General features: G+C 38.3%; 1 protein-coding gene across 1 annotated transcript in view; it reads right to left on the bottom strand.

Annotated features, from left to right (window-relative positions):
• PDE4A (phosphodiesterase 4A) overlaps positions 1-15717 on the bottom strand; it is a 511809-nt gene that overhangs the window by 427704 nt on the left and 68388 nt on the right. The window contains exon 2 of the mRNA XM_087925849.1: positions 2079-2257. Coding sequence (XP_087781975.1) covers positions 2079-2120 — 42 coding nt within the window. The 5' untranslated portion in view covers positions 2121-2257. The remainder of the gene's footprint in view (positions 1-2078; positions 2258-15717) is intronic.

The raw sequence follows: 15717 nt of genomic DNA, 5'->3' as shown, positions 1-15717 counted from the left end.
AGTTCTGGTCACCATGATACACAAAAAGATGTTGAGATCCTGGAAAGTGTGCAAAGAAGGGCAATGAAGATGATAAAAAGGTCTGGAGGCTAAATTGTCTGATTAACAGTTGAGGGAGTTAGGTATGTCTAGCCCCAAGATGGCAAACGTGATGGCACACAGAGCCCTCTCTCTGGGCATGAGAGCCATCACCCAGCTCGGCTCCGCCTGTGCATTCACACACGCTCCTCCTGCCAGCCATCTGGTCTTCGGGTCTCTTTGGGGCGGGGCACATGTGCAGGGCGCGTGCACATTGCATTTTGGCGATGCATGCACACACGCACTTTGGGCAATTGGTGCCAAAAAGGTTAACCATCACTGGTCTAGCCTACCAAACAGAAGAAATTGGGGGGGTTGATAATTGTCTTCCAGTATTTGAGGGGCTGTCACAAAAGAAAGAGAGGAATGATTTCTTCTTTAGGACACCAGAAGGTGGGACAAGAAGTAGTGTGGGGGGGAGCTTGCTAAAGAGAAATCCAATCTAGAAGGAGAAATTTTCTGACAATGAGAACAATTAATCAATGGAATAAAGGGAACCTCCTGTAGTTGTGGAAGTTTTCAACAATAGACTGGACAACCATTTGTCCAGGATGGTATAAAATCTCTTGCCTTGAGCAGGGAGTTGGACTAGAAGACCTTGGAGGTCCCTTCCAGCCCATTGATTCTATTGTTTTGACCTAGGCTTTCCCAACGGCACGAAGCCGACTCCTTGTCCTGATCAACCCCTTTTATTTAGTTTACGGTGAATTCCTCTCCAGCAAAGTCCCGGCTGACAATCTTTCAAGATATTTCACAATTACAGACCTTTATCAGGTTTGGAGAGAAGCTAGGGTGATATCTTTCAGATGCCACACTGTAGCAGACAATACTTGGCAAGAATGCAAGAACAGATCTTTACCCAAATGAACTAATTGTCGCCTGCAAAACCTCACTCCCCTTTTGCTCCTCTTTTATTCCCTATGGGAGTGGGCCATTCACCATCCACCTGTAGCTTTACTCCCAAGTCAACCCTTGTTCCTTAGCTATTCCCTTCTTCTGGCAGCTCTGCACATGCTCACATTGGGAATAGGCTCCAGCTGTTCTTCTGTCTCACTGATGTCCAACTCTGAAGGCAGCTGATAACTGTCAGACGGGCCTGGCCCCATCTCTGTCTCCGACACAGAGCACTCGTCAGAGTCTTCCCCAGACTCCAGGTTCCTCCCCAACCTGCTCACTGTCCAAATCTGCTGCCAGTTCTGCTGGCCGCTGGCGGGCTACGACATGTATGATCTGAAATACTCACTCGCAACATTAGAAGACAAGTAGAAAGAAAAAGTTGAAAAGTACTACAGATAACTATTTTATGAATGTTATCTGTTTAAATGGTTACTCCAGTAATTTCCCCAGAGTACCTGTCAGAAAAAAACTGCCCTGTTCATTTTGATTTATTTGCATGATAAAAAAAATAATGTCAGCAAAACAAAAAAACTTTTTGGGAATTTTTGAAGGAAAACAAAAGGAATTGTGTTCAAATGTTTTTAAATGGAATTGGGATTTTTTTTTACTTGTAAATGAATATATAAGTGAATGATCATTCTCAAATAGAGATGCTCTCATTTTGAGGTGTTTTATTCTTTTTTGCATGCTGTAGATAAGCCCGTATCATCCTTGTATCCCTTGCAGTTCTTTCTTCACAATTGAAGATACATTTCGAAGGGAAAAATATCTTTGCTGCATCTTAATCTTGTTAATCTTTTAACAAGATTGCTCTGCAGGCTATCTAGCTTTCAACGGCCTAGATTATGTCATCTGTCTTCCCAATTATTGTCCTTTAAAAAAAAACAGACTGTTTTTCCAAATGAATAGAGTGACAATAAACAGATAAGCAGATAATAAGACACATCATATCTCCATTTGTCTTGCTGTCAGTAAGATAAAAACCATGAGCTTCCCCTCTCCCCGCCCCGAATAGGGCAAACTTTTATCCCAAAAGGAAGCAATTTAGCAAACAACCACCCCAAGACCAATTGAGATACAGCCATAAAAAGTGCTCTGCTCACCTCATCTGCAGTCACAGCAAGAACACTGCGACTTTTTTTCATGCCCTCTTCCAACTTGCTGGACGACTTAGTATTCCTTCCTTTTGAAGGTTTCCCAGTTCACCAGCTAGCAGCCATGACAGCTGAAGAACTCCTGAGTAGGCAGGGGACTGAATGCAGGAAATGCCACTTCCTGAGGCCTGCAAGGGAGAAGAGCAACAGAAAACTTAGAAAACAAACAACTGGTTTTCATTGTTAATATTCTGGGCTTCTTCAAGCGTAACCTGGAAGACCCATCTTGTGATGGCTTGTGGATGCACGCAGAGCAATAAATTTACTTATGTGAATATATTCAAGTTTGGTTTTTAGTTTTTAACATAACCATATCATAGCTAGGGTGATACGTGAACATGCTAGCACAATACAGCTGAACCAAATTTCTTCCTTTCATACTGCCACACTCCATAAAAATATGTGCAGTAGTGGTATACAATAATACAGATAGTCATCGTAATGAAGTCACATCAAAACAAAAGCCTGTGATTCAATCCCATATGTTAAGATATGAAGTAAGCATCACAAGACCAGATTTTTGCCAAAAGTTGTTCCATATAATATCACTTTTACAGCCTTCCTAAAGGGCAGGAACAATAGTAACTCAGGATTTCTGGCATGGGACTGATCAGATAAGTAGGTGGTACTATATAAAATTGCCTTTTCTCTCCCAAATCTCATATTGGAGAAGAACTGCAGTATCCCTTCTGGCATGTGTGGTCTAGCTAGGCAGAATCCAATTCAAGCACAAGGTCTAGCACATACCAAGCTCTAAGTGTAAAAACCAACGTTGCAAATTCTACTTGAAGTCGATATTTGGGAACCATTGCAGATTCTGAGAGTGCTACATGCAAGTAATGGCTTGGGACCAATGGTAGCTTGTAAATAGCCTTCAAAAACAATTCATGCAAGGTGCTCCATAATAATCTAACTAGGAGGTAACAAGGGCATGAATACGTCTCCTTTTCTAGGAATGAGTAAAACTGGTGCACCACCACCTACTCAGGGCAAAGTCTCACTCTCCCACAATGGACTATCCAGCATTTTTGGTGAGAGTAAAATATCCCCTAGATAATGGACCTGCTTCTTCAATGACTCCCATCTCTCCTGGAGTAGTTATAAAGGCCAATGTTTTCTAGACAAAAAATAATTTCATTTTGTCAAGGTTCGATTTCAATTGTTTTTCCCCCTTCTATTTCTTACAGCCTCCAGACACTGGGTTAAGTCTTCTCCTGAACTACTGGGCGCAGCCTAGCCTAGGGTGGTAATATAAGTATTCTCAGCACAGATGGATGATCGCTCTCAGCAGCTTCACATCAACGATAAACAACAAGGGAGAGAGGGGGAAATAAACTTGCAACACTCCACAATGGAGTAATCGACTGGTAAATGTCTCTTCCCATTACTGGCCTGAAGCTGTTCACTCATAAATGAGCAAAGCCATGGAACAAACAGTATTGATGATGTTCTCCAGCTGCATATGAAAAGAGAAATCCTCAGGCAGTTAAGATGTATGTTATCCTTGTTAAATACTGTATATTTTTCAGAATCACTCCATGAGTGACATGGACGGTCTCTAAATTTGATAGAGGTAGGCAGACAGGCAGGGGGAGAGAGAGAGAAAAGGGAGAGGGAGAGGGAGAGGGGGTGTTGTCCAATAGAAATTAAAAAACCCCAAAAATTAGCTTGGAAAAATTTCTGAACATTCTGAATGAAGATGATCCAGGGGAAATAATTATTCTGCTAGGTGACATGAATGGATTGGAAGGAAGGAAGATTACAGAATATAGAAAAAGTGACTCATGGACAAAAATAAAAGAGAGGGTGATGGTTTAATATGTATCTGTTTAGAAAAAAATATATGTTTTGAATGTATATTTTAAGTTTAGTGTTTTCAAACATACTGTAAGGTAAAGGATGAATATAAATTCAAAGTATGAATGTCTGGGTGTTTATGATGAAAGACAGGATTAGTGAAGAACATGAAGAACACACAGGCAATAAAAATTATAAATGTGAGACATCTGACAGCCTACATCTTGGGAAAAATACACATGGGAGAAAAGGAAAGTGGGTGTGTGTGTGACAGAGTATTATAATGGTTCACTTCCAAGCTACAGGGCTACCAGCTGGCGTTAATTTGGAGTGATATATCTCCCTCCCTTGACCCCTATTATGTGGAACTTTCACAGGGTTTGGTACTCTCCACTCCTACTTGATGTTGAGATCATTCATCTCATGGGCTGAGGTATCATCAGAGTGCTGAGGTTGTCCAGCCATATATCTCCATCCCTGGTCAATAAGTGATGCAAATGATGCCTGGAGGCTGTGGGGTTTGATTCAGTGTGCAGCCTTGCAGTCTTTCTAGACTCTAGGCTCCTACTCAAGGAGTAGGTGGCAATCATGGCTGGAGGGCTTTTGCACAATTGTGTGTTCCGTGCCAGGTTCCGTGTACCTCTTCCTGGACCATGAGCCTCTATTCCATGTCACTGCTGCTCTGGTCATCTCCAGAATGGAATACTGTAACATGCTCTACATGGAACATTATCTGTAATCTTCAGCTGTTCTGGAGCAGAACGCGACTGCACTGACAGCTATGTGTGACTTTAGGATGGCACACATTACACTTTGCCCTGCAAGCTGCATTGGTTGCCAGTTTACTTCCAGGTGCAGTTCAAGGTTCTAGTTTTGACCTTTAAAATCCTACCTGTTATGGGCCACATTATATGAGGGACAAGGTATGCTGCGGTTCCTATTTGCTAAGTAGGAGACATACCTTTTATGCTATGGCCCACGTCCTCTGGAACTCCATAGGGAGCTTACAAAATGGTTCTATGGTAGTTCTCTTGCTGTCTTGGGGTTCTTTTTCTGTTTTATTTTTGCCCTTATTTATGTTTATTTTTCATATTATTATATGGTTTTAATTGTTAATTTAATTAGATGGGTTTATTTTTTATTCTGCTTATAAGTTGCCCAGAATTCTTTATTATGAGATGGACTGCTATGTAAAATTTGCAAAATAAAACAAATAAAGAAGTGAAAGAGGCTGAAGTAAAAGTAGAATACTGCAGGAAGAAAAAGGCTGTTTTTTTAAAAAAAAAACTATTAGATTGATTCATCTCCCAACAGAATGAATGGCAAGTGGACATACAGAAAGATGATGATGTGATACTGGCTTTGTACAGAATTAAAAGAATTACATTAGAGAGTGCTATGGAAGTGTGTAGAGTTACCCCAACTGGAAGGATAAAAAGGAAACTTGATGGAAGGATGAAACGAGAGAGACCAAGATGAGTGGGGAAAAGCAGACAGTGTTACAGAATGATTGCTACAAAAATGATGATAAAATATACTGTATATTGTGAACAGGAAGCAAAAATAAACCTACAAAGTATGAAGCCAAAGAGAACATGAAATGATTAAAAGAGGCAGAGTAAATGCAAGGCAATTGTGTTAAAAATAGAATTCCTGCAGAGTGAATGGAATTAAAGATTAAAGCAACAAAATGATCCGAGATGAAACCAAAGAGAAAGAAAATTGGCATTTTAAAGTTTTGTATAAGAATGATACTTCAAAGAGCAAAAATAAACCGAATGATCTGTTAAATGTTCATGTCCAAGAAAGAAAATCAAAAATGCCATGAGGACATTTTAAAATAGTAGGTGTTGATGGTGTAACTGAGAAATGTTCAAACATGATGTGGATTGCTTATAGAGTGGCTGTGAGATTTGTTCAACATTTGTGGGAAGACATCCATGGCTTTCAACCCTTCAAGACAGACCAGAATGGGAAACCAATTTCACATCTTTGACTGGAACTATACTTTATTGCTACAGATAGTCCTTGACTTATGACCACAACAGAGCCCCAAATTTCTTGCTAATCAAGGCAGTTGTTAAGTACCCCATTTTGCCACAGCTTTTAAGGATTTGGATCGCTTCTGACAATATAACGATTCTGAGCCGATGGCACATTTAAACCCACCTCCCAGCTCTATCTGCTCTTCTCCTACACATTTTCTTTTGCCCCTCCTATACCTCATTTTGCCAATTACACCCACTCCCCATCTTCAGTATTATGGGTCAGCAACAGATTCTCTTCATGATCTAACACAAAATACAATGAAAAACAAATAGCCCTTCTCTCATATTTTCACCTTTTTTTCCTCCTAAAATTAAGTCCTCAAAGCCTTATTTTTTTTCTTTGTAGTGGAAGGGCTATAGCCCCTTTGTCCACTGTGACCGCAGTCCTTTTTCACTTACTTCGTAATATGTTTTGCTAAATGCAACAGGATCCAATAAACGTCCACCTCCAAATATTATTTTCTATATATGTTAGTCTGTTATACCATCTAGTGCACAAATGGCAACACAAAGGAAGACTTAATGTTCTCTACCTTAAGCTTGATTTAGACTTTTGTATCACTACACACCAGGGGACATATGTGTCCATTGCCTGCAACCATCTGGCACCTATGCTTCCCCATCAACCCCTTTACAGCATAGGTATGCATTGGTGCCTACCCACAATTGCGAACAAGTCTAAATCAAACCGTTCCAAGTAGTTTCTGCTCAAAAAAGAAAATAACTCCCTCAACAGATGGTACAGTCCATGACTGTCTGTACTGTTGAGAACCAATGTCACATGGGGTAAATGCAGCTAATGGCAGCTGGCTATCCTCCCTATATCAAACGTTGATAATGACCGCAAGAATGAGGATGAAAAAATAATTAAGAAAATTCTCAAATGACACATGAAGAAAGTAAGTCGGTGACCTAAATAGCTTCTCAGGAACTTGGAAGAATAAGAAGGGAAACTGAAATTTGATCTTATTGTGTAAGTTATTCTCAAATGAGCAATGGTATAGTAGAAACCAAGTATCAGCATTTATGTTACCATCATGCAGTGGGGAATTTCATTCCAATTCATGAATTTAAAATTAGACACAAAGAAACTATGAAAGTCTCTTTGTTAACAGTTAACAAAAGAAGATTTCTTTCAGGATTAAAAAAATTGCAAAATTTAACAAAACTCAAGCTATGCAAAAGAGGTATACTACTCTCACGCGTAATCTTCCTGCTTAAGAGACTAAATCTCTGCTACACATGAAGGCATGGGAAATTGTTAGCTTAATTCAAAGTTTCAGTACAATGGTATTTCCAAATACTTTTGTAGCCTGACAATCAATCCTCTTGGTTCAAAATAAGACCTCTTCTCTGTTAATATTGTTATTTTGTGGTCTTCATTAAGAAGCTGGTATACTGATTCTTTTCTTTTCCTTTAATTTTGAGTAAATAAAGTCCCTAACTGTTCCTACTCTCCTTCGCCAAAGTCAGCTTATTCTAAATTGTAGTTTTCCTAACAGTCCCCTACGGTCCCCTACATGCACCTTTCCATGGTGATCTATTGGTGGAAGAATTGATTATGTGCCATCACATTGTTTTTAGTTCCCAGTGACCACATGGACTTCCTGTCTATACTGCTCCATAGTGCTTTACAGCCCCCTCTAAGCAGTTTACAGAGTCAGTGTATTGCCCCCAACAGTCTGGGTCCTCATTTTATGAACTTAGGAAGGAAGAATAGAATAGAATAGAATAGAATAGAATAGAATAGAATAGAATAGAATAGAATAGAATAGAATAGGATAGAATACTTTATTGGCCAAGTGTGATTGGACACACAAGGAATCTGTCTTGGTGTAAATACTCTCAGTATACATAAAAGATACATTTGTCAAGAGTCAAGAAGCATAAGGTACAACACTTAATGATAGTCATAGGGTACAATAAGAAGGAAGGAAGGAAGGAAGGAAGGCAGGCTGAGTCACCGTTGAGTCCCATCAGGATTGAACTCCAGACTATGGGCAGAGTTTGCGTGCAATACTGCATTCTAACCACCAGGGCTCCATAAAGGTGTTCTGCAGACCTTGAACAGAAAGCCCTGTTCTCATCACCACTATATTTGCTGCAGGTCATTCTCAATCAGAGGCGAGGCAAATGAAAACTCATTGTAAACCGTTCTAAACTTGACTGTAAAAAATATGATTTCTGCAATAGAGTTGTCAAAGTCTGGAATGCCCTACCTAATTCAGCTACAAATTTTCAGAGTTTCAGTCACAAATTGACTTCCGTGGACCTTACTTCATGCTTAAGTGGTTAGTAGAGGGGGTGTACGTAAGTGCACTAATGTGCCTATCGTTCCTGTCATTGTATTTTTATTCTCTTATTCATGTTCTCATTTTTGTTTGACAAATTCCAATATAAATAAAATAAATAAAAATGCCCACACAGGTCTTTTGGTTAAATGTTTCACCAACTGGCAGCTTAAGAGAGAAAATACAACGTTAGGCACAATAAGATAGAAATACAAGTAGTCCTTGACTTACGACCACAATTGAGTCCAAATTCTCTGTTGTTAAGTGAGATACTTGTTAAGTGAGTTTTGCCTCATTTTACGACCTTTCTTACCACAGTTGTTAAGTGAGTTACTGCAGTTGATAAGTTAGTAACCCGGTTGCTAAGTGAATCTGGCTTCCCCGTTGACTTCGTTTGTCAGAAGGTCGCAAAAGGAGATCACATGATCCCGGGACACTATAACCGTCATAAATATGAGTCAGTTGCCAAGTATCTGAATTCTGATCACATGACCATGGGGATGCTAAAATGGTTGTGTGAAAAATGGTCATGTCACATTTTTCAGTACTGTTGTAACTTTGAACAGTCACTAAATGAACTATTTAGGACTATCTGTATAAGTATAATATACAGATGTACCAGTGTAGTTTATGATGTAAGAGATGAACTTTATAGTTGCAATTTAGAATAAGAGTACAATATGTCTGAGAGAGACTATATATATTAAATGACAGGACTGAACTAACACCAAAAGAAAAATAAAATAAATTTAATACATTTATTAATTTATTTAATATAACTATAAAGAAAAGAGGCAGAAAGAAGGGCTTTAGCAGTAAGTTACAAAACCTAATGATTACCTTTCTACTAAAACTTTATTTTGTACTTTAATCATTTTTGCAACTTTACATTTTTATCAATTCCCAAATGCTTTAGCAATCATAAAAACCAGTATATATATAAGGTCAACCCATCAGAGTCTGCATATTCCGTCATTACCTGCCCTTTAACATGGTTTTTATCCAGAAATAACACCTCTCATTTTCCCCACAATTCATTGCCATTTGCCTGTTCTTTAATTCTTACTTTCTTTCTGCTACAAGCAAGGGTGGTATCCGACTGGTGTAACTACCAGTTCAGTGATTTACGATTTGCGCGTGTGAATCGTTGTCAGCTTGCTGCCTGGACAGCTGAGCAGCGCTGCGCGCAGGTGCGCAGTGGTTGAAAAAGTATTTTGTTCCTGCTTTTTCAACCGCAGCTGTGCCACACAAAGCAGCTGAGGTTGAAAAAGCATGAAATAAAGGTCAGGTAACAGTCTGGGCAGGCAGACGGGCGGGCGGGCAGGCCAAAACAGCAGCAGACATAGAACCAGTTCTATGTCTGCTGCTCTTCAGAGCTACCGGTTCTACAAAGCCAGACAGAACCGGTAGAATCCCACCCCTGGCTACAAGTATATAATGTAACTTGATGTGATACATAAAGATCAGAACTGCCAGCCAGAAGCAAAAGAAATCATTATGTGAGATCTAATTGCATTTCTGAAGCAGTGGATAGCTATATCTAGGGGCCAAAAATAATTTGCAGCATAATACACAATGAATTGAGGGTATGGTACACAAGTATACCAGTGCTTTGCTGCTGGGGTCTCCATACATCTCCCTCCAAATATATTGACAACAGAGTCTGTCTCAGAGGGAAATTTACCAAGGATTGCAAGCATGGGAACATTTAATTATTGTTCTGCATTTTATTTTCTGGATGGTATAAAGCAGACAGAGTAACTCCACAAAACATCCAAAACGAAGTCTTTTTTAATGGTACATCAGGTATCCTCATAACTGACATTTGTGATGAAGTTCTTCTTAATGTCCAATCCTTTGCATATCCGTCTTGTAGTGTAGAAAGATTAAAAAGTCTCAACCCCATGATGATTGAAGCATGGTATCAAATGGTGGTTACAGGCAAGAGTGAGGGAGCCTCCCCCAACCAACAACGGTTACTATAGTGACCAATCAGGACTACAGATGTGATCGCGTGACATGGACTACATTTCCCAGGATACCTTTAACTACATTTACCATGATGCATACCCTTAAGGGGACAGCTCACAATTGCTACCTAACTATCCAAATCCCATCAACTCTAAACTGTCTGGACAGCACACTCCCCACCTGGAATTGTAAATTCCACTATTAAGAGAAGAAAAAAATAACTATAAACTAAGCCGGAAACAGTAATACTTACTGAATAGCCGATAACTATATAACTAAGAGAAACAGGTAGCTCTATAACTAAGAGAAACAGTAAACTTTAATAAAGCATCAAACAAAGCAAAGCATGCAAAGCTTGAGGTTCAATCTTCAAGTTCAGCCTCTTGGTGCAAGTCTGCTGGTCACCTCTGGCAGCCTTTTAGGGTGTTCAGGTACTCTTGGTGCTAATGGTGAAAGTCTGGTGGTCGCTTCTGGCACTCTTTAAGGGTTGGAAAAGTACTCTTGCTTCCATGGTGTCAAAGGGCATTGGGAAGCTGTTGGAAAGCGTGTTGCGGAGGCATATGCCCGTGTAAAGTGTCTTAGTGAGCGTCTGGTGGTTGCTGGTGGCCGTTTAGGGTGGAATGGCATCCTTGTTTTCGATGGTGCTAAAGGGCGTCGGAAGGCTGTTGGAATGGATGGTGCTAAGGCATTTGCCTGGGTTGGAGCCTGCATCCGATCGACACTGATAATTCCTGAGATTCCCCAACCCAGGACTGTCTTGAAAGCAAAGGGTGAATAGCTCGGGCCTCTGACTACTTCAGTTTGTGCTAAGGCATCAGGGACATCGAATCCCAGCAAGATAAAAATCTTGGCTTCAGGATCTAGGGTGGGAAATAGATGAGCCATATGGTTCAGGTGAGGTATGCTGCTAGCTACCTCTGGTTTTGCAATGTGGCTGCGGTCATCTAGTATCCCATTCCATTCCAGCACTGGCGGCAGTAGAAACTGGGAACTTCCATCTAATGACTCTATACAAAGTCCAGTAGCTTCCCTCCCCACCATGCGTCTCGGTGTGGTGCACGTCGATATCGTGAAGTGCACTTCTTCCTTCTGAACATCAAAATCTAGTTAGACTTTGGCTAAGCAGATCTGACGACACATGCGAGGGGCTGGTGTGCCATTGCACACTGCTGTGCAATTGATACTCACCGCTGACTCTGGGTGTGCTTCTGTAGCACGTTGAGGCTCCCTGTTCAAAGGAGGGCTACGGAATGTCTGCAGCCGCATTGCAACACCAGAGGTAGCTAGCAGCATACCTCACCTGAAGCATATGGCTCATCTCTTTCCCACATAGATCCTGAAGCCAAGATTTTGCTCTTGCTGGGATTCGATGTCCCTGACACCTTAGCGCAAAGTGAAGTAGTCAGAGGCCCGAGATACTCACCCTTTGCCTTCAAGACAGACCTGGGTTGGGGAATCTCAGGAATTATCAGTGTTGATCAGATGCAGGCTTCAACCCAGGCAAAATATCTTGATATTTGATTTCATCAATCACTGTTAAGGTCCTACCACATTAAAAATGCCAAAAAGACAGCCATGAAAATAATGTAAGCACATTGCTCCTTCTTCTTAAAGGTGGCAAGTTGAAGCTACCAACAATTACGATTTTTATTTTTTATTTTTTTTAAGATTTTAAACTTTATTTACAAGAATTAAAAACATACAAATTTAAAAATACAAAACCAATAGTGTATACATAACACATTCCTCTTTACATTTGATATCAAATTTGATATGTCCTAATAGTCATTACTGATACTTCTCACATTTCCATTTACTATCACATATTAATCACTAACTCACAATACTCTACTAATCTTCTTGTTGGTTTATAACTATTTATTAATTAATAATACATTCATAATTTTTTAAATAAAAATATATAGTGAATATATAATGCTAATAATAATAATGTAGAAGAGGATTTAACACCTTTGTTATTCTTATACATTTCATATAGACAGCTGAATATAATTTGTTTCTTGGGTTCATTTACGTGTTTTCCCTTTACAGTCTACCCAGTTGTACCATTTATCCCATATCCTAAAATAATCTGTGTCCTCCTTCCCATTGATTTTGAGTGTGAGCCTCTCCAATTGGGCACACTCATACATTTTTTGAACAGTAATATGCATCAGTGGTACACTTGGATTCTTCCAATATTGTGTTAATGAAATCCGTGCCGCTGTTAATAAGTGGATGGTCAGATATCTTACTTTAGGGGTATAATCCCCTTTAATCATTCCCAACAGGAACAGTTCCAGTTTCCACTCCAGCTCACACTCTTTAATTTCTTCTATCCACTCTTTTATTTTTAACCAATATTCCTTTGTCTCAGGACAGGTCCACCATAAGTGAAAATAAGTACCAAATTTCCCTTTGCATTTCCAACAGTTGCTGTCGGAAATATTTTGGCCAGTCTAGAGGGTGCCAGATGCCATCTATACATCATTTTGTACAGATTCTCCTTATGTGCCACTGATTAAGTTAATACGAGATTTTTTTTGCCAAATATCTTCCCAGTCATCCAGATCTATACTGTAACCAAAAAATTTTTCCCAGGCTAACATAGGTCCTTTCATGATTCCCTCAGCCATTTCATGTTTCATTTCATAAGTAATTATATAATTTAGAAATCAACCCTGTCTCAGGACTTGAAAGTATTTTGTCTAAATATCTTTATCTAAATATCTAAATGATCTTGTATCTTTTACCTCAATTCCATATTCCTTTACATCTTTATTATATCTCAATTTTACTTGGAAATATGACCAATTATCAATAACTATCCCTAGTGCTTCAAGTTCCTGTATTGTTTTAATTCTTCCCTCTTTATCTAATATTTGATGGTACTTCAGTTTTTTACTGATATCCATCGTATTTAAGTGGAACATTGCCTCCATCGTTGAAAACCACCTCAGAATTTTGATATAATGATTTCTTCTAATATCAGCCCAAATTTTAATTAATGGCTTTCAGAATACATGTCTAGTAAAGTATAGTTTGTTTGGGCTATTCGGGTTCCACAAAAATGCATGCCACCCTAATTATAAGTCGTGGCCCTCCAATTTTAAAATGCTATTGTTCCTCAAATTGATCCAATCTTTTATCCTTACTAATGCTGCTGCTTTATAATAGATCTCCCAGGCAGGGAGTCCAAATCCACCTCTGCTTTTGTTATCTTGTAAATATTTATTTTTTATTCTCGTTTTTTTCTTTGCCCAGATAAATTTCATCACAGTTTTATCTAATTCGTTTTTTTAAATAATTATCCAATAATATGGGAATTGTTTGAAACCGATATAGTATTTTGGGTAAAACATTCATTTTGATTGTTGCTATTCTGCCTAATAATGAAATTTGCATCTTATTCCAATTTTCCAAATCCTTTTCAATCTGTTTCAGTAATTTGGTGTAGTCCTCCCGCAGATTTAATGTTCTAGCTTTTAACCATATGTCTAAACATTTGATCTTATTTACAATTTGTAATCCCATCTTTTCTTCCAATTTTTTTTGTTTACTATTTGGTAAACTTTTAACTAGCATTTTAGTTTTTTCCTTATTAATTTTTAATCCAGCTAGTTTACTGAATTTATCTATTTCATTTAGTAAAGCTGGTCCTGAGTATATTGGATCTTCTATAACAATATACTCTTATACTCTTGACTTTTAATTTTGGTTCCTTTAATTTCTTTATTTGATCTAATTCTATCCAACAAAGTTTCTAAAATTGTTATGAAAAGCAGAGGTGAAAGAGGGCGTCCCTGTCTGACACCCTTCCTTATCTTTAATGATTTAGTAATTTCTCCATTTAATAATACGTTAGCCTTTTGTGTAGCATAAATTGCATTTAACATTTTTACAAAATTACCTCCAAAATCCATCAAGTCAATCTGCTTCTTCATAAAGTCCCAATTTAAATAACTGAAAGCCTTTTACGCATCCAGGAAGACCAAGGCCACTTGGTTTCCTGGATGTTTTTCATAATATTCTAATATGTCTATTATTATTCTTGTACTATATCTAATCTGCCTCATGGGAAGAAAGCCATTTTGATCCGAATGAATTTTGTTACTAAGTATTTTCTTTAATCTTTCCGTCATTATCGCCACAAAAATTTTGTAATCTGAATTTAAAAGAGATATTGGTCTATAGTTCTTTATTTGGTTGGCATGTGCACCCTCTTTTGGAATCAAAATCATTCCTTCCATGATTCTGGAATTTTAGCTTCCAGTAATACCTCATTGCAGACCTCCAACAGCATATTCTCTAGTGTGTCACCTCTCTCTTTATATAATTTGTTTGGTAGCCCATCTGGCCCTGGTGTTTTGTTTCTTTTTTGTTTTTGAATCGCCACCTTTAGTTCATCTAAAGTTATTACTTTATTAAGCAGCTCTTTTTTATATCCGATAAAGGGTACAGAATTCCTTCTTTCAAATATTCTTCTATTTTATTTAAATCAGCTTCCTCTTATTTATAAAGATCCTCAAAATATTCTCTTGAGATTTCCTTTTTTTTCTCCAGATCCGTCTCTATTATTCCATTTTTATCCTCTAGTTGATATATCGTTCTTTTCTGATTTTCTTTTCTTAATTTATATGCCAGCTACCCGATTTATTTGCATGCTCAAAATAATTTTGTTTTGTATATAATAATTTTTAATTAATTCCTCTTGATCTAAAGTATTCATTTCATGTTTAACTAGTGCTAATTCATTTGATATTCCCCTTAAATATGCCTTCACAGTATCCCATAGATTCTGCAATGAGGTAAACAATTACGATTTTTAAAGGGAAAGCACTACTTCAGTATTTATCAGTCTTACAAATTTATATGAACTGTTTTCATTTACCATGATGCATTCCCTTAAGGGGACAGCTCACAATTCCTAAGTAACTATCCCAAATCCCATTACCTCTAAAATGTCTGGACAGCACCATTATAGTTGCACCACACAGAACCAGTTAGAAAACCATGCATGATACATTCATCCCCATTCCTGGAATAAGTCCATCATGACTATCTAGTCCTTAAGTTTATCCTTACAATCCAATTACTATACATTTTACAAAAATGTCAAGTATTGTCTGAAATACTTGAGCCAGAACTGAGTCGAACTAACATCCATATGGTCTTCCTTTAACACACTGTTCTGCAAATTAAAACTATGACATATTGAGCAGCCTGTCATAATACATCACAGTAACTTTTATCACTCTACTGATCTTTGTCTCACTTTCATACTCAGGACAGCAGTAAAAAGTTGAGGACAGAGTGAAAACAGTTCATATAAATTTGTAAGACTGATAAATACTGAAGTAGTGCTTTCCTTTTAAAAATCGTAATTGTTGGTAGCTCTAACTTGCCACCTTTAAGAAGAAGGAACAATGTGCTTACGTTATTTTCATGGCTGTCTTTTTGGCATTTTGAATGTGGTGGGAC

The sequence above is a fragment of the Pseudonaja textilis genome, chromosome 2 (assembly GCF_049901715.1).
Source record: "Pseudonaja textilis isolate UNSWEBS1 chromosome 2, rPseTex1.2, whole genome shotgun sequence".
NCBI lineage: Eukaryota > Metazoa > Chordata > Lepidosauria > Squamata > Elapidae > Pseudonaja > Pseudonaja textilis.
Note: the sequence above shows the minus strand (reverse complement) of the source record. Positions and strands in the feature narration are given on the sequence as shown.